Below are 25,925 nucleotides of genomic sequence, written 5' to 3'. Positions count from 1 at the left end.
GAAAATTCATACAAAAGCAATGCTGAAAAGCTAACTTCTTAAGTAAAAAACAGTCATCCCTACGTGCACCCGGCTTTCTCACTGTTCACTAATTCAGCTTTATCTACATTTAGCTAAAGTGCAACAACTTTACTTTGTATTAGCACAGGTTACTTATGAAAGCCCTTAGGAATCCTCTGAAGTTCAAAGAGCAGCTATCCTCATTTCAGGGAAGCTTGCAATCTGGAGATCATGTGATAGCTGATTCACAAATCATTTAAGATCCAATCAAAATTACTGGACTTCATCAGCCCAGTTGAATTTCCACATAGGGATACTAGTTTCTTTCTGGCTAATAATCCGCCACAGCTTGTGCTGAGCCATGCATTACAGTAGGAATGTTCATTATTGAAAAGGACAGTGAATATTCACCACCTATAAGGGCCCGAGTTCTGCACAGTGTTTGGAAATATCAGTAGGCAACAAAAAGTACATACACTCAGTGATTCCTTTGTCTGAGTAATACCTCAGCACGTCCTACAGCTGATGTTCGGCAGTCCCGTCTAGACAAATTATCACCCCATGATTGACAGTGATGGCTATGGGGCGACAATGACTGGGAGCACATAACGTCCTTTTAACATTAAATGTATTCCTCATGTACGCTTATGTTTCTGTTAGCACTTCTGCAGCTGTACAGTACAAATCAGATGCTACTGATGTCTTTTATGTGAGTATCCTGTCCTGTGTTTTCACTACGAGAAAGAATTAAAGAAGAAAAAAATAAAGAAAAAAAGATAAAGTAATCAGAGTCAAGAACTGTTAATGCTTGTCTGATTTAGACCAAGTGAATTCCCACTCAATTCCTAGTGAAGCTACTAAGCTCCTCACAGAACCAAGCCTTCTGTCCAAACTTGTTGCTAAACTTGACTCTAGTTTGTCATATATGCATAATCGTGCCTAAGCACTAATTCTTGCCAGCAAACTGGTCCAGTAAATGTTAATAGGAATCACCTCTGCATTATCTTTTGCCTACACATCAGAATACATTTTGCTGGGAAGTAATTACAAATTTGACAGTTTTTTATTATTTGCAAATAGTAATCACATAATGCCACAGATCATTAGCATCTAGTAACTACAGACTCCATTCTCATATCCATTAAAATAAATGTGCACTCCAAAGAAACACGGTTAGCACATCACTGGAATTACACACTGTGGCAGAAAATTACTATCACACACACACACACAAAAAAAAAAAAAAAAAAAAAAAAAAGCACCTTTAATGCCTCCTATGTAAACAGTGTGTTTTTATTGTATTTTTTCCTGAAAAAGGCATACATTCTTTCCAATATTTAGAAGTCTAAGAGGATAAATACTCTGAAATTCTGATGGCATTTGGCTGTTTTCCAGTATATTTTGTTGAAGAGTACAAACACAAATGTCCTACTTCCTTATATCCTCTCTCCATGCCTTCTCAGCTGCAATTTTCATGACCAAACACTGTGCAGACACGAATGGAAGCTTGTCAGTTACACCAAAACATTTCTTGACTGGATTTGCACATCCAATTAGCAATACAAATCACTGATTAATATTATGACAAGAAAAACAAAAACATTTTTGAAAATTTATCCTGTCAGTTTACAATCAGAAATCCAGACACACTTCGAGTAGCAATTGCAACAAATTCTGTGTCTCCAGGGCCATCTTTCTTCCCCTGCAAGCAGGGTTGAGAGTGGGGAAAAGTGCAGAAAAATGACACCAAGCTTTCAAGTTAGGGGAGAATCACACTGCAGCCATCTATTCCTGTTTAAATTATGAAGTATCTGTTTTTACCAAACTGGTATCAGTCCTGTTGTATGGGAGAACTCTGTTCCTATAGTGGCATTTTGGAAAAAAAAAATTCTCATCCCGATACAAGAAAATTATTTAGCCCACACAGCAACAACTGCCACCTATGATTAAGAAAAAATAAAACCCATGTATTCTAATGAGTTCTCCTGTGTCATATGATGCAACTAGCTAAATGACATACTCAGCCTTGTGGCTGACCTAAAGCAGGAAGCAGAGAAACTAAGGAGAATAAAGGAATGTGAGAGGGAGATTGATTGGTGGTACGAGTTCCTATCAGCCCTGAGATCTTGGCAGCCAGCTGAGGCTACACATGGAGCACATCACCCCCTGCTGCCTTGCAAACAGATAACAGAAAGGAACCAGCAGGCAGACGGTGTTCCTGCTACAGTGAACCCCCTGTCCTCTCCTCCCCCCTAACAACAACAGTGAAGAATTAGGGGACATGGGGCAGTGGCAAAAGGCCCCTGTTCGGCAATGCAGGTGCGCCCTCCCAAAGATTCCCCTGCCTCCACAGCTGCCCCTGCAGAACAGGTTCAGTGCTCTGCAGGGACAGCTGGACAATGGTGGTGATGATGGTTCTCCCCAGTTGGTGGTGTTACTGAAGTCTAACCAGACCTCACTTAGCAATAAAACATCATCATCAAAGAAAAAACAACAGATCATCGTTACTGGTGACTCTCTGCTGAAAAGAACAGAAGGACCAATATGTAGACTAGACCCTCTATACAGGGAGGTCTGTTGCCTCCTGGGAGCCCAGGTTAAAGACTAAGGAAGAAACTTCCTTCCCTAATTTGGCCCTCAGATTACTATTCCCTATTGTTGTTTCAGGTAGGCAGCAACGATATAGGAAGAAATTTGTTAAAGGCCATGAAAAAGGACTTCAGAGCCTTGGGGAAATAGATTAAGAGCTCAGAATTGAATCGGAGTTGAGAATACAAATTGTGTTCTCCTCTGTCCTTCCTATTATAGGGAATGATGAAGGACTACATATGATGGGCCAACGGATTAATACCTGGCTCTGAGCCTGGTGTGCCCAGCAGGGGTTTGAGTTTTTTGACCTGCGCTCTGTTTGCAAAAGATCAGGCTTGCTGCCAACTGATAGGAGTAGCTTCTCCTACCAGTGGAAAGGGGTCTTAAGATGGGAGTTGGGAAGATTCATTGATAGAGCTTTAAACTAGGCACGAAGGGAGGTGGGTGTAACTGGGGTCACTAGAACAGAGCCTGTATGTAACATCCTGGTGCTTGCAGGAGAAGGATGTGCTAGTAAGATCCCACAGTCTTGTGTCTTGGTGAAGGAGGAGAACGACTCACCCTTTTGTAGGAAGAACATGAGGGTTGGTGTGAGGTTGGTGGCTATGGAAACCTGAGTATGGTCATAAGGGTACTAGGACTACTGCCACTCAAAAGGAGGCCCAGCTCAGGTGCTTTTACACTAATGCACGCAGCATCGGTAATAAACAGGAGGAGCTGCAGGCCATTGTGCGGTCAGAAAGCTACAATATAATCACCATCATGGAAACATGGTGGAATGACTCAGCTGGAGTGCTGTGATGGATGGCTACCGACTTTTCAAAAGAAAGATGGTGGTGTAGCCCTCTATGTAAAGGGAGAATGTGAATGTATGGAAATTAATGATGGTGATGACAGAGTTGACAGCTTATGGGTCAGAATAAAAGCAAAGGCCAATAAGACTGATATTATCATGAGAATCTGCTCCAGGCCACCCAACCAGGATGAAGAGGTGGACAAGACACTTTACCGAGAGTTGGCTGAGGTCTCACTGTCTCTTCCCCTTGTTCTTGTGGGGAACTTCAACTTCCCAGGCATCTGCTGGATTTATAGTACAGCAGACAGGGAACAGTCCCAGAGGTTCTTAGAGTGTGTGGGAGATAACTTCCTGACACAGCTGGTGAAGGAGCCAACAAAGAGAAGCAAAATCTGCTTGTTAACAGAGGTCTTGTTGAGATGTAAAGGTTGGAGGCCATCTGGGGCACAGTGATCATCAGATGCTAGATCTCTCAATCCTTGTTGAACCATGGAGGGGAGTCAGCAGAAATGCCACCTTGGATTTCCGGAGGGCAGACATTAACCTTTTTAGGACCAGGGTTGAGAGGGGCCCTTGGGAGGTAGTTTTGGAGAGCATGGGAGCACAGGAAAGCTGCAAATAAGGAAGTAAGGAAGTAATTTTGAAGGTGTAGGAACTGACCATGTCCAAGTCATGGAAGACAAGCCGACAGATAAGGAGACCAGACTGGCTGAACAGAGACCTTTGGCTGGAACTCAACAGCAAAAGGAAAGTTTATGGTTTTTGGAAGAGTAGGCAAGCTACTTATGATGATTACAGGTACGTAATGAAGCTGTGCAGGGAAAAAAATAGAAAAGTCAAAGCCCAGCTAGAACTGAACTTGGCCACTAAGGTAAAGGACAACAATAAATGTTTCTATTATGAGCAGCAAGAGGAGGGTTAGGGAGAATCTCCATCCCCTGTTGGATGCTGAGGGCAACTTGTTGACCAGGATCAGGATAAGGCTGAGGTACTTAATACTTCTTTGCCTTGGTCTTTAATAGTAAGACTTGTTACTCCCTGGGCACACAGCCCCCTGCACTGGTAGATAGGGATAGGGAACAGAATAAGCCCTGCATGATCAACAACGAAATAGTTTTGGACCTGCTCCAAAACCTGGATGCTAACGAGTCCATGGGGCCAGATGGGTTGCACCCTAGAGTGCTGAGGGAGGTGGCGGATGTGCTTACCAAGCCACTCTCCGTCATTCTTCATCAGTCCTGGCTAACCGGGGATGTCCCAGCAGACTGGAGACTGGCAGATGTGACACCCATCTTCAAAAAGGGCTGGAAAGATGATCCTGGTAGCTACAGAGCTATCAGTCTCACCTCGGTGCCGGGGAAGGTTATGGAATGGATAATCTCGGGAGCCATCATAGATCAATTAAAGGTCAACCAGGGGATCAGGCCCAGTCAGCATGGCATTACAAATGTTAGATCCTGTTTGACAAACCTGACTTCATTCTATGACAAGGTGACCCGCTTAGTGGATGAAGGCAAGGCTGTTGATGTGGTCTACCCGGACTTCAGTTCTTTTTGACACTGAAGCTTTTGACACTGTCCCCCACAGCATCCTCATGGACAAGCTGGCTGCCCGCAGTTTGAATGGGCGTACACTCCACTGGGTGAAACACTGGCTGGATGGCCGGGCCCGAAGAGTTGTGTTTAAATCAGTTTGCAGCCAGTCATGAGAGGTGCCCCCCAGGGCTCCATACTGGGGCCACTTCTATTTAACATCTTCATTAACGATCTTGATGTGGAGATTGAGTGCACCCTCAGAAAGTTTGCAGACGACACCAAGCTGGGAGGGAGTGTGGATCTGCCTGAGGACAGAAAGGCACTACAGAAGGACCTGGATAGAATGGATTGATGGGCCAAGGTAAACTGTATGAGTTTCAGTAGGGCTAAGTGTCAGGTCCTGCATTTTGATCACAACAACCCCAGGCAACCCTATGGGCTTGGAGAGGAGTAGATGGAAAGCCGCCTGATGGAAAGGGACCTTGGTGTACTGATGGACAGGCAGCTGAATATGAGCCAGCAGTGTGCCCAGGTGGCCAAGAAGGCCAATGGCATCATGATGTGTAAGGAATGATGTGGGGAGCAGGACTAGGGAAGTCATCCTGCATCTGTGCTCAGCACTGGTGAGGTCTCACCTTGAGTACTGTGTTCACTTTGGGGCACCTCAATAGAGAAAGGACATTGAGGTGCTCGAGCAGGTACAAAGAAGGGCAGCAAGGCTTGTGAAGGACTTGGAGAATATGGCCTATGAGGAGAGACTGAAGGAACTGAGGCTGCTTAGTCTGGGGAAAAGGAGGCTGAGAGGAGACCTTACAGCTCTCATCAAATACCTGAAAGGTGACTGCAGCGATAGCAGGGCTGGTCTCTTCTCACAAGTGACAGATGACAGGACAAGGGAAAATGACCTCAAGTTGTGCCAGGGGAGGTTTAGGTTGGATATCAGGAAAAAATTCTTTACTTAAAGGGTTGTTAAGCGCTGGAATAGGCTCCTCAAGGAGGTGGTTGAGTCACCATTCTCCATGTGTGTAAACACCATGTGTTTAAAAACTGTTCGGATGTGGTGCTCAGGGGCATGATTTAGCGGAGGATTGTTAGTTAGGGCAGTATGGTTAGGCTGTGGTTGGACTCAATGATCTTTAAGGTCTTTTCCAACCTGAGCAGTTCTATGATTCTATACACCTAGGTCATTAAAAGAAATATTAATCCAAGTCAGCACACTGATTTTGTCCACTTAACTAAATCACTTTTGAACCTGAGACTAGTTTTCTAAGATCTTTCACAAAAAAGACAAACAGAAAATCCTGCATGAGAATTCAGGCAAATGTATATCTACATGTGTGCATTACTGCATCATATTTTGTAGAGGCTAAACTTAGCTAAAAGAATCAAAAGCATGCATCTCTTCAGTTTCCTTCACTCATTTTTATAAAGACTGAGAGAGATCCCCTTGAAAAGTAGTTCTGGAACTTAAACTATAAGAATACATAAGAATATTCCCTGTATTTGTGACTCATTTTTGTGTGTGGATATTCAGATATCCAACTAAACTCTAAACTTCACTACTGCACAATGCACGTACAGATTTGTCAATACATTACTTTTTTTTTTTTAAAAAAAAAAAAAAGCACAGTAGGCCCCTCTGTTTTTTGACGTACCAAAGAGCAAATTTTCATCCTCATCTTTCAAGCAGCTGTCCATACTGACCACAGTGAGGCTAGTCATAACCCTCATTCTGTACACGTTCAAGGAAAGATATCCTAATGTTTACGCAAAAAGCAAGCCTGTCAGACTACAGTATGCATCTGAACACATTGCTACCCTGAAAAAACAACAAAACCATATTTTCATCTGAATACTCTACCTTGTTATTTCTTCTTTAAGTTTACATGGGTCCTCCGCATAGAATTTAATGCCAAAATACAGAGTGTATGGTGGTCCAGCTGCAGGAAAAAGAAATGGGTGTAAAAATCGATTGTTATGAATTTACAGTTAATGTGAATTGTTTGTAGTTGATGACAAAATGGCTATTAATCAGTTTATCTTCGTATTTCACAAAAGCCACCAAAAAACACTTAGCTACCTTCAGAAAATTACACCCATTACCCATGAGGAGGAAAAAAAAAAAAAGAAAAGTTTAAGTATTCTTATTATTATTTTTCCAGTCTACTGTTTATTTATTCTCATATTGTCTGCCTACTTGGAGCTTGTCATAATTTGAAAATTTAAGTTTAGATTTATTTGCTAACTCACTATTTCTCCAAGATTTTTTTTACTGCTCAAATTTGATATTTAGACACTTTTTTGTACATGAAAACAGTTTGAAAAATGTTAATTCTGCATGAAATATGATTTCCTGACATAACTAATGTTAGTACATTCTATACTTTCAAATATCATATGGAGGCACCTAAATTATGTGCTACTTTAGTTGACATACATTTGGAAAAGATTTTCTAATTCACGTTTTGAAAATGTTATTCTTCAGAAAGACAGTTAGCACTGAGACTCATACAGCCAAATTTATTCTATGCATGCTCCACTTCTACACTTTTTTTTAAATAGAAGTCCTCCAATTTCTTGTTAAAATAAAAGTCTTATATTAATTAATTACAATAAAATTGACGGACCTTAAATATGGGTTTACTGAGTAGTGGCAGCAGGGGTAGACATTACATTATGAGCAAGAGGCAGTATTTTCATTTTCAGAAAAAAAAAATCGGGGTTTTTTAAGGTATGGTGTGGTAGAGGCATAGAGCTTCTACAAAATTAACTACGCAAATGACAAATGGCACCATTTATTATATTCTAAAGTAAAATTTAATCACAAAGAAATCTTTGGACATTAGTTATTCTTGTTAAATGACAGCATGTACAATCTATGTGTGGAATTTTGATGTAACTACAAACTGTAGTAATAAAATGTCTCAAGAACTACCAATCTGTTTAGTCTGGAATACAATTTTTGTACAGACTATCTATTTCCTAGAATAGCCTTCTGTTACTTCACTTCAGATAGCTTCTTTAAGTTCAGATTAAATACATACTGTTTATCAATTCTTTATGCTCAGCAAGGGTCTTTGCAGGATCCAACCAGTACTGTAAGACAGATAATTATGAAAATTAGTCACTTAGCACATAAAATTAATACAGAATTATTGCAATTCTACATTTATTCATATATTGATATTTTTTTCCTAGGAAAGCAGCACAAGATGATTTATCTTCTCATCAGGATTTAGAAACTCAGCCAAGATTACAAGAATATGAAAATTTACAGAAGCTTACGGAATGCCTGTATGACACGCTTCAGCCTTTTAATGACAACTTTGTACCAGTAGAGTCATTTCTGATAAAACAAACACATCTGTCTGTACAAGTCTGATGCTATGCATCTTCTCAGGGGGTAGCAGTCTCTCTGAAAGGAAATCTTACATTAAAAAGCACCACATCTCAGGCTCCTGACCAAGCTGGCTCTATGAAAATATCACACAGCATTATTTTTTTGTGTACCTTATCTACTGCAGCTCTTATGCTTACTCACAACCTTGCCATTTTCTTTGTAGGGGATAAACCTAAGCAGAATCATTCTGAAATAACAGCAACAGCAACGCATGTAAGATAAAACCTACACAGAAAGAAAGGAAGTGCTATGTTTGATTTCTGAAAAACTAAGGATTGTAGCAGAAATGACAGGCATGACAGCATTCCTGCAACTACTAAGAAATCACTGTAACAACGCAGTAATCAATTCAAGTCCATAGGATGTGAAGATATAGGCTTGACTAGAAGCAAAATCAGTATTCATGTTTAGAAAAGGCTTCCAGTAGCAGGTGAAGGGTATCACCGGAATGCTTACAGCAGTTGCATTTAGATTATCAAGGTACGTTAAGCACGCCACAGAGGGATGAGCTGTTACAAGGATTCCCACACCATTTGAGCAACAGAAATGTAATTTCTCAGTGATTCTTCTGACTCAACTTTATCAAACCTGTACTAAAATCTTTGCTGTCACAGTATGGCAGAGTATCTGCAGACTTCTTGTAGCTTTACATGGCACCAGCATGATGAACATTCTCCTCTTGTAATGACCTATTTATTTCTTAGCTTGGCATTTCTATGATTCAGTTAATGGAAGAAAGTGCAGAAGCCAAGACTATTCTTGCCATCACTTTTTTCTTTCCTCTTCTGTCACACAAATTTTCTGGATCAGTAAGGACTGGCATACTCTCTCAAATACCAGAAACAGAAAGGCTGCAGAATACAGCTGTTAGAAAAGCAAATTACAGGAGATTTTTTTTTTTAATAAGCAACTCCTTACCTTTCCCCTGACCTAACTAGAGAATAAGAATTAAATGGTTAAAAAAAAAAAAAAAAAAAAAAAACACTTCTTTTTCTATATAGAGAACTCTTTGGACTATAGAGTTTATTTGTCAAAAAGAGGAACATAAGGAGGACAAGGAAAAATGTTACAAAGGATTTGAGCAGAAAATTTTAAGCAACTAATTGCGCAAACTACTTCTACTAGCTGCTCATCTATCTGTTACAAAAACAGCTGTATGCTTTGTTCTTGGTCTAATGGAAAAAATGTTGCCATTACAAATCCAGGAATGTTTCTGAACAACCACCATAAACTAAAATCATGAAAACCATCATCCACTTATTATTCGAGCTGAATTTCAAAATAAAGTCATTAGGGTGGTACTTCACAAATGAGGGAGATCCTGCGTTCAATTCTAATCCCTACATATTTGCTCAGCAGTCAAGAGTGACAGTTTCACAAAGATGTGGTTTGAGAAGCAAACACTTCAAATGTTCAAAACTTTGAAGGGAAAAATACTCAATGCATGTGTTGACTACATCCACTAACTATTCCAACAGAATCCTTCTTAATCTCAGAAGAATGTGGGATGGAAAGAAAACTTGTCACACTCAAATACTGTACTGAAAATTCTTATCAGAAATTATCTGAGCTAGCACAATAGGCTGATAAAGAGATTTCAAAGTCAACAGATAGAAAAAAATACAAAAGAGGTCTGCAGTGCACATTCTAACCACAGAACAACCCTCTTCCCAAAACTGTCATTACAGTATGAAAAACACATCGTAAAGACAGCCTGCTTATCACTGACAACCTTACATTACGTTGTAAGACTAAAACTATACTGTTTCAAAATCAGATAAAAATATGACAGAGTATCTCCTTCATTAAAAGTATTCCATAAGTGAACCGAAATCAGCTTCAAGATGCACTGTCTTATAGATGTCTTTGTAGTTTAGCTTTACTTGCATAGATAGGTCACTTGTGAAAAAAAACTGCATTTACGGATCATCTCTCATCTTGTGCCATCTTATACCACATTGGCTGTGGTAAGACAGAATTCAGCTACACAACTGATGTTTGTATGGACGAGCAGGAAATATTGCTAATTCAAAGCTGCATCTTAATTAGATACCTTAATTCTCACCATGCTGCATTTGACCTGCAACATTAATTATATTCTTTGTTATGGAATTTAGAGGGAATCCTCAAAATTTAGACGCAGAGGGAATCTGAAGAGCAGAGAGGAAACAAATCTGGTAGCTCATTTTGTCAATCACATTCTTTCCTTCCTTCAGACTAACTCAGCAGGAGGATTGCATCTTGAGCCCTCATCATGACAAGATAGGTTGCTGCTACCCACCCTAGGGAAGCACAGAATCAGCTGGCATAAGGAAAAAAGCTCTTGTGAGGAAGCTATGGCCCTCTAGATCCATGTGCTGCATAGGTGAGGTTAAGCAGCTCAACTCAAATAAGTTTATTGCTACAACAGAAAGCAGTGAGGAAGAGGCAAGAATCGAATCTGTCTTGTTGTATCTTTGGAAATGCCAGAAAGCCATACTAAGAATCGCTGTGAAGCTACTCATTATTTTAAAGGCTGCCAACATTTTCCTGAATGGTGGTGGGAAGATGTGGATTTCTAACTTTTGATTTGTAAGCCAAAGATTAATGGAATTTCAGGGGTAATGAAAAGGCATTTTCCAAGCCCATATTAGACAAGGATGAGAACATTTAAAAAACCCCAAACCCCTACAACAGAGTATTCTACATATGCATGCATACATAATAACGTGTACTAGATACACATTAAAGGTTTGCATATACACACAGAAAGTGCTGGGCACAGTTTAAAGCTCATGTTTCGAAGTGCAAAGAGAAATGGATTAAATAAAACCAACACACCTGCATAACAGGAGTTGACAACAAGCTCCACATTTGTGAATGCCAAACTAGCTACAACCTGAAGCCTTATTTTTTTTGTCTTTTTGAAAGACAGATTACACTTCACAGCAATTTGCCACCTGTACCTCTCCTGCCCAGCAGGTTATCTGACTTACAAGCAGCCCCCCAAGTACTGCAAATAGGTGGAGGCTCCAGCATTTACCCATCCAGTTGCAGGCAACGCATTCTGTGCACCTGAAAGGAGAATTCAATATTTGCAGGGGAAAAAAAAAAAAAAAAGGGAAAAAAGTAATATTTTAAAATATTAAATTTCAAACCAATGAAACCACCATTTACTAAATTGATGGCTACAAATTCACTAATTGTTATTTACAAAAACCACCTACTATCAGCTAACACAAGAAATTATTATTTATTAAGATTGATGATAAATATACAATGATATCAAAGAAAAAAATATTCTGAATTTTAAGGTAGAAGTGTTGCAAAAAAAAAAAAAAAAAAAAAAGATGTACTTTATAAAGCACAGTATATCGTAGAATACACGGTCTACATTGCCATCTGTACTTTTACAGATCTGGCCTCCAAACAAAAATTCCAAATTGAGAAAAGATCTAAAGAGTACTGTGTTCATGCACAATGCAGTATTTCATAATTAGCCCTCTTTAAATGGGTGCAAACATTTTTTCATGAATCCAGAGTCTTTATTTCTTGAATTTGCAGAGGGTTAAAGCCAGGTCAAATTCCACCAACATGCTTGAAACAAAATATTAACTAGGCTGAAATGTTTGCTGTGGTATCAATCAATGAAATGTCTGGTGGAGATAAATTTGTCTACTTCAGACTAAATCCTGCAATGTCTTAATTAGATTCTTACCAAGCTGTACTTATGTCACACATGACAGTCATTTCTGTTCACATTTTGAACAAAAAACAAATCATAAAAAAAGAGATCTTTTTCATTATAATCTGAAATTATCAAGATTGTTCCATAATTTAAGGCAACACTAACAATCAGAATTGTTCCATCAGTTTTTTCTGCGAATGTTCTGTGCGTGTAGCCACAAGTTGGTAAACTGAAGACATCTGGGTAACCTCACTAGTAAGTCTGAAAACTGAAAGTGCTCCCTCATGTAATACAAAATTTGTAACTCATTACGCTTTTCCTACATACAAAACACAAAGTATGGAACACTTGTCTTTCTTATTAGAAACTGAAATTATACTGACTATGCTTAGTCTTGGATCAAGACAAGTGCAAGTTCCACACTGATCTGGAAACCGGATCTTGCACTGGAAAAACTCTTTTAGCTCAACTGCCTTCAGCTCAGCTAACCACCAGCTTTGTCTAGATTGTTTCAACCCACTACGTATCTTCTATAATTGTTACTTTCTAATCAGCATTATCAGTTTCCATTTTCTTTTAACTGCTATTTACAAGCCCTGGTCTCTTCCTTTCTGTATAATTTAGCGTATCAGCTTTATGGGCATATGTCAAATCCACACAAAACCACAATGAGCTAGTCACAGTACACCTGTTTTTCTAGGCTTAAAATATAGACCACATGATGTGACAGTAACGTCCTACAAAGCATGCATTTTCAATTGTAAAACAATTTTATTAAAGTTTAAAGTTTTACTAAAATTGTGTGCTTTCTTTCTATCGTTAAGTTAGATATAGTCTGTTCACTGTTACCCTTTCCAATCTGGAATAGCAGCTAGGCAGCCAAAGCATACTGCAATTAATTTATTTATTTATAATTATTTTATTAATCATGCAGGATGGATCTGGAAACCCTTCAGTTTGTAAGGTGGCACAGCAGGGACAAGTTTATGGCTGTTTGCTGTGCTCAGCTTCACCTCAGCTGGTCTGACTGCAGCACGCAGCTCACAGTAGAAAGGTCAGTTTCAGAGCTACAAATAAAATACGTCTACAGTAGACATCTACAACACTGGTACAAACATACAGCACTGCTATCTCATATTGGAGCAGAACATGCAGGTTAGCATAACACTGCACTCAAAAAATTAGGGCAGGGGAAATCAGCTTGGATATGATACTGAATTAACACAGTGTTACTGCTTTCTGTATTTGTATTTCTCTGCTTGAAGCCCTAAGAGAATGTTAATATCCTGTACACCATGAATGTAACAGCTCAGATAAGTGTTACACTGGAGAAGACAATAAAGGTATTCGCATTGCAGCTTTGGGTTAAGACGGTTCAGTGCGAGAGTTCAGCTAGGGCTAGATGGAGGCAGTCTGATGAATGTCAGACTGTAAACTGCAGCCAGGTAACAAAATACTGTCAACATTTAAAATGTTTGTGGATTCCTATTTTTCTGCATTAAGGTAAATACAAAATCGTTTTTTCTGTGAAAGAAGCTCTAGAAGCATGACTTTTCCACATCCTTTTGTGATTTGACAAGGAAATGGTTTGGGAATTCCAACGTACCCTTTACTTCATCAAACACACTGCTCAGCCTTTCCTGATATATGTGCAAAAACTGCCATTTCCATTCTCTTGTAAGTGCCTCAAGAAAATACTGGCCTCCTGCCAAAGCAGTGATTAGCCCAACTACCTGCCCTGAGGCGCATTGGGAAATGCCACAATGGCAGCAGCAGAAGAGGTTAGGAAACGCTACCAACAACCCACAGCATTAGCTCAAGCCATCTGCTCATTCTGACACAGTTTTACACGATTTAAAATAAATTACTTAATACTACATATTAACTAATTGTTACTTCTTTCTTATTCAGAGCACAAGTAGACACAGATAAAGTGTTCTGGCAATTCCAAACATTCATGCATTTATTTTGCAAATTATACCATTCTCTTAACCTTGAAAGTTTAGGGGAGCCTAGAATGTCAATAAAGAGAAATGTGTATACCATAGCAACAGTGTCATCCAACTTATGCTTTACTCACTGCTCATGACCCTTCTACAGTCACCCAGTTCCATCAATCAGTTTTTTTGCCATCACCTATTTTCTCACTTGCAAATTAGTTTGTTAACTCTTCAGGAATACTCATTTTTGTGTCATGCATTCTTACATTACACAGCACAGCAAAACCTTGTTCCCTCATTAGAGCCCCTGGTACTAGTAAAATAATTATGATACCACCCACCTAAGAAGTAGCTCGCAAACACAGCACTTAAAAGACCACCTGGAAGTGCAGAAGTGTGCTAAAATAATGGGGAAAATGACCAAATAAGTAATTTCAAACCCTTAATAAAACACTTAAATACATGTTTTGTAACTGGATTATGTTCTTTAAAATTCATTGCTTTATTCACTCTAATTCATCCATCATTCAGTTAAATATTTAGTATAAAAAAAAAAAAAAAAAAAAAAAAAAAAAAAAAAAAACAATTGAGACCAGAAACATACCCACTCTAAAATTCATACTGGGTTTCTCGCCAGTCACTAGAGTGCTAATCCCAACAAAGCAAAATGTTTTAGCGATACCCAGTATACAACCAAATACATATTTATGGCTGAAGTCCAACGTGGCATTTATTTCATGGAATCTTTCCTTTTTACGGGTCATTCTTAAGACACTACAAGATTTCACAAAAAAAAAACAAGCTAGCAACAACCATCATAAGACATGTAAAACTGAATACATTTGCTCATTTATGGACTTTCCACACAAAAAAATCCAATTTTTAATTACCCCAGAAGAAAAACAAGAGCAGTAGGCGCTCTCATAGTGCCTTAATACAGCGCAGTTGCAAAGCCTGCAGCACAACCTGAGCTAGTCACTAAGGCAGCACCTAAGTGGTAGGCAGATGCATTCCCTGCCAAGAACCACAGCTCTCCTCTCCAATTGTGCATCCTGAAAGCTTCCTAGCTTTGTGTCAGAACAAAGCTGATGTGATCACCACTCTCCCACACATCTAGGACTCTCCTGCAAAGAAAACCTGTGGGCAGAGGAGCAAACAGCTCTCAAATGTTGGTTCTGTTTTGGGCCCCTTGCTACAAGGATATTGAGTTGCTCAAGCATGCTCAGAGAATAGCAATGAAGCTGGTGTCAAGACTAGAAAAATAAAAAACATATAAGGAGTTACAGAGGGAGCTGGGGTTGTTTCTCCTGTTTCTACTTTTCTCTCCCTGGAGAAGAATAGGCTGAAGGGAGATCTCCTCACTGTCTACCTGAACTACTTGAAAGGATCCTGCAGCAAAGAGGATGCTGGATTCTCTCCTCAGGTGACAAATGACAGGACAAGAAGAAATGGTCTCAAGATGCACCATGGATGGGCTGGATTGGATATTAAGACTTTCTTCATCAAAACTATGGTCAAGCACTGCAATGGGCTCCCCAGGGATGTGGTGAAGTACTCATCACTTGGAGGTATATGAGAGACATACTAATGTGTTAGTGAAGAATGATGAAACTTAGTAGGTCAGGCTGATGGTTGAACTTGAAGATCTTGGAAGGTCTTTTCTAACCTAGATGATTCTAGGATTCTATAATCCCTGGGGAAACCAAGAAGCATGGCAGCTTCCTGATGGGGAGCTGGCCAGAAAATCAGGACAAAGCTACTGTTAGGTTTACCCTGTTACAGAATGATGTAAGGGAAAATGGCAAAAAAGGCTGTATTTTTATTTAAAGAAGCTGAGTTAAAGGGTTATGCCACACAGCTCATGCACATTATCATAATACAAAATGCACTGATGTCACACAATCAAATTAGCTGTTTTATTAGCTAGATGCATCCTAAAATGTACATTTGTGCATTAAATCTTTCACATAAGAGATGTAATCTTCACTGATTTTCATAATACTCTGAACACCGTTAAATATACAGTATACATGCCTCTGAAAATGATCCCAGTAATTGCCATTTCTATTTTATTTGTCTTTGCAGGAAAAAAAATAAAGCACTTCAGAGAGCAAAAAAGCCACCCTTTTTAAAGAAAAACAACCTATCTGCTCTATAAACATACCTTAATTTCCTCAGGAAATCAAAAACACCTTTAGGTTCACAGCTCAGTCTGACTTTTTCCCATTGAATGAAATGTAGCTAGAAGCTTATCAAGGAATTGAATTTACAAACATCTAGGCTGTGGCACAGAAATAAAGATTAAGATTTATCAAGTACAGCTGCATTCAGTATTACTTTCCTAATAGTGTACTGGCTTCGGTTTCTACATTTCTACTTCAACTAAAGTGAAGAAAATGGCAAATAATTTAGTCAGTTCAACAGCTCTGCTGAAATGCTTTGCAGGCCATTTTTGGAGGTGATACCAGGTGACACTGCCCCATGCCACAGCCTGCTTCGGCCAAAACACCCCACATTAGTTTCAATTTTCTTGCCTATTAAGAAACATAACCTCCCTGAAAAAAGTTCTCCATGCCTTTTGGGTCCTTCTCAAGAGGATCTCCTTCCCCAGAGTCTGGGCTTGAGGACACAGCCAACCCAAGGAGAGTCCTGAGGTCACGATCAATTTCTTAACATCTTTGGGCTCCACTGGCAAACACGAAGGACATGTTTGGATATAATACATCCATGGCAAAGACTACACTCCAAAACAGCTGCTCAGCAATAAGCCCAAGTGAATCAATCCATGATGTACTTGGAGATCCTTCCTCCTAGGCACAACAGCCGTAGCCAAAGCAAGAGCAAGCTGCTGACAATCTATCTCACAGAGAACTCAGAACCAGGGAAGCATCACCTACTAAACATTTGCTTCAGCGCAAAGCATTAAAAGAAGCAAGATATAATAATCCTACTTTCATACCGCAATTTATACTATTTATGTTTTCTTCCTTTTGTTTCCAATGTTCTCCTGCAGAATTTAGTGTATGATTCTATTCTGATTAATGGCCATTCCAGTGCAAACAAATAAAAAGAAACTACTACTGGAAAACTAACCCAGGAAACAAGTGAAAGTCAGTGAAAATACAATCTAATGGTCTGTAGGCACATATCACAAGCAGGGTAAATTTTACAAACAGGAAATCCCATTTGGCTTGTCTTTTACTCACCGTTTGATGATTTCGGTCACAGTAGCGCAGTCCAAAGTAATCTATCTCCACTAGGTTTAAGTGACGAAATACGTAGCCCAGGACAACCGACCCTTTCGTTGACTTCTGTGGGAAAGAATTTACACAGCCTTTTCACAAAGATGCTCTGCTGTTGTCAGCTATGTGCAGTGGCATTCATGCATTGTCAGCTTTTTCTAAAAACAGGAGGCAGTTCCCTGAGCCTCTCATCAAAATTTCAGGTAGGCGGATCTATTTTGCTCTGTTACACATTTAAGCGAGTATTCTGTAAATATCTTCAGGTAGTGGCAGGTGCACAGATAGAAAATATACAGTAAACAGCAACAAAAAAAACACTCCAGGGTACTTGCATCATATGATGTTCTTTTTTTCTTGCAAATTTCTGTACTCTGATCAAAATTCTAATTCTCAGGACATATGTCAGTTCTAAAATCATACACTTCCTTCAAATATGGGCCTGTCACACATAATCTGACAGTGAAGATCAGAAAGCTAAATTGTCCTTAAGACTTACAGCCATGCTACTCTGTTACTGCTGTTTGTAAAGGAGATTACACTGCATGTGCTCTCATTTACATTGTTTTTGATAGAAGTAGGAACAATCCTATACCCTGAATTGAAATAACACCACTGTTTTCTTGAATAGTAATTAACTTGAAGATCTATTCCGCCATTAGCAAACAGTGCTGGGGACAATACTACATGCAGCATTCTACTGTTGATAATGAAATATAGTGAGTTCACCTCCACCTGAAAGCCTCTTACTTGTTGCTTTGCCTGGCAGCCAATACAACTAAAAGGCTAGGAAGATGAGAATAATTATAGACTGACCACTCTGCGAATCAGTTCGAGCCTTTCACTGCTATAGTCATAAATTCCACATGAAAATATGGAAATAAATCATAACTAGGTTTTGTTTAGCTGCTTGACAAATACAGTTGAAAGGTAATGCCAATAGCCAATTCACAGCAGATTTCATAAACCGATTTGCATCCTCTTTAATCCTCTAGATTGTAATAAAAACACCAGAGAGATGAAGCAGGAAGTGGAGACTGTGAAATACTGTTTGTATTGTTTTTCTTTTTTGCCTAGAAATAAATAATTTCAAAAATAAAATGGCAAATTTTAACTATAAGGACAAAAATATGTCCACACTGACAAGCTCTGCCAGCGAACTTTCAGTCACAAAATGACAAGGAAGACACACCCATGCCTTCTCAGCAGGTGAATCTGGTGAGTATCTGTGCCTGGTCACAAACACAAGGTCAACACAAATTCTCAGAAGACTGACCACAATCTAAGACAGCAATGGTGTAAACTTCTGTTGCAATCTATCCTTCCAAGCAACTAGAATCAGATGCAACTTCAGCATGTACTGTGAGACTTAATTATCCACAAAAGAGAAAATTATTTAGGGAAAGACATAACAAAGATAAACGGATAATCTCTGAACACTTTTAACATGTTGAAGAAAGCACAGCAACATAATGGTTTTATTAACAGATTCCTTAACAACAAACTGAACTTGGTTTTAGGAACAACATAAGACAAGAATCATCCTTTATCAAGAATCAAACCACTTCAACAATTCATTTTATTAGCAGGCCTAAAAGACAGTAATCCAGAGGCAAAACTGGAGCAGTCAATTTTCCAGTCAGACATGTTACAATAACAACACACTCTCCTGGAATCAAAGACACTAAAATAGCACAAAACTTGAGGGACTGGATTAGATGATCTTTCAGGGTCCCTTCCAATCCCTGATACTCTGTGAGTCTGCAATTATACTAGTCAAAGGTATTCAATTCTCCACAATTACACAATTCAGGATTCAGCCAGCCTTCTTGGCAGGCAGTTTTTCAGTCAGCTTAGGTACGTCGTGGATTCTGCTAGAGTCTTCAGAGAGTTTTGCTCCTGTGGTAGCTAAGTACTAGCTGTTTTCCCTGAAAAGCACAGGTTTCACACCTGATTTAGCTGAAATTAAAGACTCCCTTATTTCTATTCAGAGATTAATGTGTAAAAGCCTTTTATTTTTACTTTAATTTCTTGGCTGAGAAAGAACATAAATGCTTGTTCATTTATTCTTTCCACACAGCTCAGTTATCACTCCCACGGCTGTAATTCCTGCAGAAACAGGCAACCCAGATGAGGCAAAATTCTGAGCAGAACCATCCCATTTGCAGCAGCAGGCAGTTCCCCCCATCTATGACAAGAAGATGTTGATTGTCTTCAGCCAACCATGCTGGGTGCCACTACCTCCACAGCCCTCCCCAGCAATGTCTTTCATATCCTGTCACGTGCTGTGCAGGCAGTCCTGAGCCAGAGAACTGCAGAGGGAAGTGTCATCCCCTGCCCTTCATCCTATCCTCACCTGCCTTAATCTCATATTTTCTCAGCACGGAGGATTTCATTCAGAGCATTGCACTCATTGCAGAGCAGAGCACTGCAAAAACTACACAATCCAACTTGTATTAAGCTCAGACTTGCAACAGACTTGCATTCTGAGGGGGTAAACCCAAGCATGTTTGAAAATTTAATCACCAGTGCTTGCAAGAGAGAACAAAGAATTGTTCAAATGAGTCATAACACCTTGCTCTACATGTTAGCACTGTGGCTTCATTAAACCAGAAAGGCAGGTTTCTACTGGCTAAAGAAAATGACAGGCACAATATAAAGGAGACATCTGATTTAGTTGTATTATTTCCATCAAAAAGAAACAGTCCTTTAAAAATATTATAGCGCAGTACTTGAACATGTTCACATTATATGCATGTAGTCAGCAGGAATCATTCTTTTCCACACTGCTCCCTGTTCTAAATCCCCCATGAGTTTTTTCTGCTTTACATTTGTTGTTTGTTCGTTGTTGGTTTTCTTTTTTATTTTTTCCTCTGTATTGCACCGTCCTTTGTATTGTAGCAATGCAAGCCAAATCAGATTCATACTCAACATTAGATGAATTTAAAGAGAAAGCAAGATGTACATCAGTGTCTGTCCCAGAGGCACTCTAGTTCCTCTCCCATGAGGAAAGGAATGTAGGCACTGAAGCCTTTATTTACTAAAAACAAAATAAAGCACAACATTGTAACATCATCTTTATTAGTTCAAGCACCCACTGTAAACCCTTCTCCTGAAAGCAATTCAACCCACAGAGCTCTTACCCTCAAACCCACAGCTCTTACCCTCATAAATGCTGGGGAAGATGCAGATGAGCTCAAGTCCCTACAAGAAAGCTTAAATTTTCAGTTTTACACAGCTGTCGTCTTCTGATATGTCTGCCTTTCCCCCGCCACCATTATGTCTGCTGGAAAGCCACAGCTGATGCCAAATTAATTACTCTGCTTATATACTGGCACAAGATAAGAACAGAGAAGAAGAGCAGAAGGTTTCTCATGTGGAACAAGGAAGTTTATGAGTGCACTGAAAAACAGGGAGATAGCTATGAAGCACAATGCTCAATTGCACTGGGAGATTCAAAAACACCTGTGAACCATCCCCAGACCTCCCCACTGGTATGGCCACAGGGGTCACACTGCCAATGAGACTTTTGTTCAAGAAGTGCATGTGAGCTGCGCCATGTGCTAAGGAGCAGCTGCTGCCCATGCAGTACACCCTGCGCTTGCAAGCACTGGAGACAAATAAAGACAAACGGGGAGGCACTGGGACACACAGAACAAATTGTAGTATTTTGTTCTAATGGAAGGTTTCTAAGGAGAACTTAAAATGTTCTATAAAAGCAGCCTATGATCATGCAACTTAGCAGGAGTAAGCTCCCTACTGTTCCAGGTAAGCACATCAAAGAAATGAGTGTCTCCAAGCATTGCGTGTAGAGTACTATTCTTATTCATTCAGACATATTTTCCGCTGTACCTCAAGCTAAGAAAAGACCAAATAACACCAGTTTGCCATCACCTTCTATCTATAAAAGCAGCAAGGCATGGGACTCTAGAATCCAAGTTCTTGGTGGTCACCAGCACTGAATAAATAACCCATCTGCCCAGGGCAGTCAACCTGCCAGGCCTCAATTTGTACAATGCATGTTCAAGCAGAGAAGGTATTTAAATTAACAATCTTTAATATTTACAATTGTTGAACTAGATGAAACAGTTTGACCTCAATTTACAGTATGCAAGTTCACACGAAGATAATTTTACATTAGTGCTATTTTATATGTGCAATCATTCTCTCCCAAAAATACTGCATAAGAAAACACTGCAGAAGCTGAGGATGTAACACACACAAGTGCACTAGCACCGTCAGTCCTAAGTACACATCATGCAAATGCACCACATGAACTATAAAAATCCATTTCCACCTTCCCTTGTCTTTTACTGACATTAGACAAATGAACTTGTAATCAGCTTTTTATTTCCTGAGAACATCCCACAAGTTTATAGATGTATAGACAGATTTCCCCATCTACACTTCTAGGAACTTGATACAGCGCCCGCACCAGTTCTGAAATGTCAACAATTTTTTGTTTCTACTAATGGTGAACTAATTAATTCTACTTACGACATGCCATTCTAGAAAAATGTCCAAAGCTACATCTTACTCACCTTTTTTGAAACAGTTTCACATATCCCAAATTTATAGATATCTTTCAAAATCTACTTTAGTGGCAGTGGTGAAAATTCCAAGTGGTAGAATCTCAAACCGGTTAAACCTCTCCCCTTTAACTATTGCCTACAGAGCACTCAGATGCCTAGTTACAGATAAGTAAGTATAAACTGACTTACTTCACTACGAAAAAATACCTACAAAAAGTTGAAATAAATATCTACCAAAATATTTGGGTTATAGGAAACTACTTCAGCTCAGTTGACCTCCTTACAGGAGATAGGTAAGAATTTCAGCAAGCAATAAAACTTAGAGCAGCCCGAGACTGTAACTCTACCCCAAGTACCACCAAAATTACTTAAAATTGTGTAGTGCCATCTCAGTTTAGTTTATACCACAGTAGCATTTGTAATCAAGGGTAGTCAGCTTCAAATCATGCAGACAAAACACTGAGCCACACCACCAGATAAACATAAGCAACAATATTTCTACAGTTGTGCAATGTGTACACACACATGCATTGTGAGAAGTGCTCCAAGCTCAGTGAGGTCAGCAAAGGGGCGTTAGAGCAAGCAAAAGTAACAGAAAGACAGATAACTTTTAGAAATGTAATTCAATACTTGATAATGCTTTACAATTTATCTCTTGTCAAGTATGAAAGATATTTTGTAATACTGTAGCAACAAATTCTGTAAGAAAAGTTTCAGGCCACATTATTTTTGTTTAAAAAACTGTTCACTAATCTATCTGCTAACAACAAAACTATCCACTTCACCAATACCTGGTTTACTATTTGACAGACAAGTTACATGACAAATAATAAGATGTTTCTACTTCACATGTATTTTAGAGGACTCCCCTGCACTGACATATCCTACCCACAAAAGCAGGACTGCGTGGCAATCTGCACACTGGGAATGAGGACTGCAAAGAGATGCTTCTGCTCCAGATAAAGATTTGAACTTCCAAGTAATTTCTTCCTATCTCTGATGCTTAAATATCGAGTGGGGGGAAGAAGTATATAGAAAAAATTGAGAATTTGACAAGTGGCATCCCCCAGTTATTGGTGCTCTTTAATAACTTCATTAATGACATGGACAGTGGGGTCAGGTGCACCCTCAGCAAGCTAGCTAATGACACCAAGCTGTGGGGTGCAGTTGAAACGCCAGGGGAACAGGATGCCATCCACAGGGACCTAGACAGGCTTGAGCAGTGGGCCCATGTGAGCCTCATGAGGTCTTGCGCCTGGGTTGCAGCAACCCCCATTACCAACAGAAACTGGGGGATGAAAGCACTGAGAGCCCTTTCAGCCATGTGTCCTCACAGCCCAGAAAGCCAATCAAATCCTGGGCTGCATCAAAAGAAGCGCAGCCGGCAGGGCAAGGGAGGTGAACCTACCTCTCTACTCTGCACTGGTGAGACCTCACCTGGAGTACTGCATTAAGACGGGCATCCTCAGTGCAGCAGAGACACAGACCTGTTGGAGCACATCCAGAACAGAGCCACAAAAATGATCCAAGGGACAGAATACCTCTCTTACAAGGACAGGCTGAGAGAGCTTAGGCTCTTTAGCGTGGAGAAGAAAAGGTTCTGAGATGACGTGACAGTGGTCTTTCAGCATCTGAGGGAGAGCTATAGGAAAGGAGACAGACTCTTTAGCAGGTCTGTGGCAACAGAACGAGGAGAAATGGTTTCAATCTCAAAGAGGATAGATTTAGATTAAATATAAGGAAAAAATATTTACAGTGAGAGTGGTGAGGCACTGGAACAGGTCGCCCAGTGATGCAGTTGATGCCCCATGCGTGGATACTTTCAAAGTGAGGCTGGATAAGGCCCTGGGCAACCTGATCGAGCTGTTTGTCCCTGCTCTTTGCAGGGGAATTGGACTAGATGGCCCTCAGAGGTTCCTTCCAACTCTAATTACTCTGTAATTCTATAATTTATTTGGTAATTGCCGTCATTCAGTTCCTGAACTCGTGATCTGAGCTTAGAAAAGACTTAGACAAAGAGAGTGAATGATGCAGGTAAACACATAAAAATCAGTGTGAAATAACAAAAGTACAAGCCAGAGAGTAGCAGAAGTAATTATTCCAAGGGACAGAGAAAGAGGTAATTTACACTTACAAGTCACTGTGCAAAAAGACAATAAAGAGATCAACACTGATAGCAGGGTTGATGAAGGCGAGGATTCCAAGTTTGGACTTTGCTTGGGGTAAGAAAGAGCAAGAGAGTGCCTTGCTTTTTGGTCAGCCTTGTGGTGCTTTGTACAAACAAGCTCCCACAGGTATGCTATGCTCTGACAGTACAGCTATTCATTCCAAATGAAAGAATTGCCAAAACAGAAGATTAACAAGATGTATGCTGATCTTTTCTCCCTCCCATTCTTCGGGTTTCTTAGAAAAAGACGACAGAGCAGCAACAACAAAGCAATTCAAACAATTTGAGCCAACTTGTGCTTATAACTAGAACAAACTGCAGGACTGCTCTGTTGAAATTTTGAAAGAATGAGCATCTCCTCTCAAGTTTTTAACACTTTTTCTCCTGAAAGCTTTTCAGTATTTAGATCCACGAGCATTCCCTCTTGACAAGCAGTTAGTCAAAGTAAGTGACATGCCTAAATTGTTCATTCTTGTACTTTAAAACTGCAATATGTAAAAAGCTTAATGTTCTCTATACAACACCTAATTTAACAGAAGTGTTTACACTGATGTCCACATGAAAAAGTGAGCAATGTTAGACAGGAGGCTTTGGTACCTGAGATGGTCTTACCTTGGGCCCCAAGGCAAAAATCACAAAAACTTTCAGATGTGGAATAGAACCATAAATACCAGGAACAGCAAATTTAACTATAAGATTTGTATTAAATCCTTAAGTTCTATTTTCTGTGTATACTGACAAAGCCAGCCTGAGTTCAGGTAAAAAACAAAAAGAAACAACCCAAACAAGAAAAGAAGAAAAAGCACCAAATTGAAAATAAAAGTGCTTCAAAATACATTAATTGCAATGCAAGACAAAATAAGCAACAAAGATATTAAAAATTGCATTTAAAATAGTTTCAATGAATAGAAAAACATTTTGTAGATATCACAAGACAATTGACAAGAAACCAGTTTGAAATTTGAAACAAATCTGCCAAAAAATGAATCCAAGATATTTTCTGTGTCAGGAGAAAACTCTGCCAAGGCTGCTCCAGCATCAGCTTAGCCTGGAGAAAAGGTGAGCTGCGTGCTGTAACCCTGCTGGGCAGAACAGCCAGGCTCAGGGCTTTTTGCATCACTCTCTGGAAAGATGGACAGTGCCTTCCTACTCCACAGCTTTGGAGCAGGAGCATCTCTCCACAGTCCTTTATGGCATTCCCAGTGTGCAAACAGCCACAGGGCCCTGCTGGTTCAGGATCTATCACTGCAGAGGAATCCTTTAAAAATAAATCCCGGGCAGCCTGTGAGAAATGTCTGCATCATGAATTCACAGAATCACAAAACTGTAGTGGTTGGAAGTGACCTTTAGAGACTGAGTCCAGCCCCCTGATAAAGCAGGTTCCCTACAGTAAGTCACACAGGAAAGCATTTGGACAGGTCTTGAAAATCTCCAGAGAAGGAGACTTCACAGCCTCTCTAGGCAGCCTATGCTAGTGCTCCATCACTTGTACAATAAAGAAGTCCTTCCATACATTAGTATGGAACTTCCTGTGTTCCAGTTTCTGCCTATTACCCCTTGTTCTATTGGTGCATGCCACCAGAGAGTCCACCCTCACTGACTTGGCTCCTGTACTTTAGATATTTATAGGCAGTTATACGATCCCTGCTCAGCCTTCTCCAGACTGAATTATCTCAGGTTTCTCAGCCTTTCCTCATATGGGAGATTCTGCAGGCCCTTTATCATCTTTGTTGCTTTCAACTCTTTCTAGGAGATTCTTGTCTTATTTAAACCAAGAAACCCAGAACTGAACACAGCACTGCACATGTGGCCTCACCAGGGCAGAGTAGAGGGGAGGATCACCTCTCTCAACCTGCTGGCCATGCACTTTTTAATGCACCTAAGGATATCACTGGCCTTCTTGGCCACAAAGGTACACCGATGACTCATGGCCATCTTGCTGTCCACCAGAACACCCAGGTCCTACTCTGCAGATCTCTTTTCCAGCTGCTCAGCCTCTAACCTCGACTGATGCATACAGTTATTCACTTGCTCTTGTTGAACTTCGCCAGGTTCCTCTC

The 25,925-nt window shown here is 39.9% G+C and overlaps 1 protein-coding gene across 1 annotated transcript in view; it reads right to left on the bottom strand.

Annotated features, from left to right (window-relative positions):
* The window catches only part of EPB41L4A (erythrocyte membrane protein band 4.1 like 4A), a 132,681-nt gene that overhangs the window by 69,937 nt on the left and 36,819 nt on the right, over window positions 1-25,925 (bottom strand). The window contains exons 2-4 of the mRNA XM_042866304.1: window positions 17,134-17,238; window positions 7,965-8,016; window positions 6,782-6,860 (exon numbers count right to left, since the gene is read on the bottom strand). Of these exons, the coding sequence (XP_042722238.1) occupies window positions 6,782-6,860; window positions 7,965-8,016; window positions 17,134-17,238 (236 nt within the window). The remainder of the gene's footprint in view (window positions 1-6,781; window positions 6,861-7,964; window positions 8,017-17,133; window positions 17,239-25,925) is intronic.

This window comes from Lagopus leucura, unplaced genomic scaffold, assembly GCF_019238085.1.
Source record: "Lagopus leucura isolate 7727_CA_CO unplaced genomic scaffold, USGS_WTPT01 Super-Scaffold_810, whole genome shotgun sequence".
Classification (NCBI taxonomy): Eukaryota; Metazoa; Chordata; class Aves; order Galliformes; family Phasianidae; genus Lagopus; species Lagopus leucura.
Note: the sequence above shows the minus strand (reverse complement) of the source record. Positions and strands in the feature narration are given on the sequence as shown.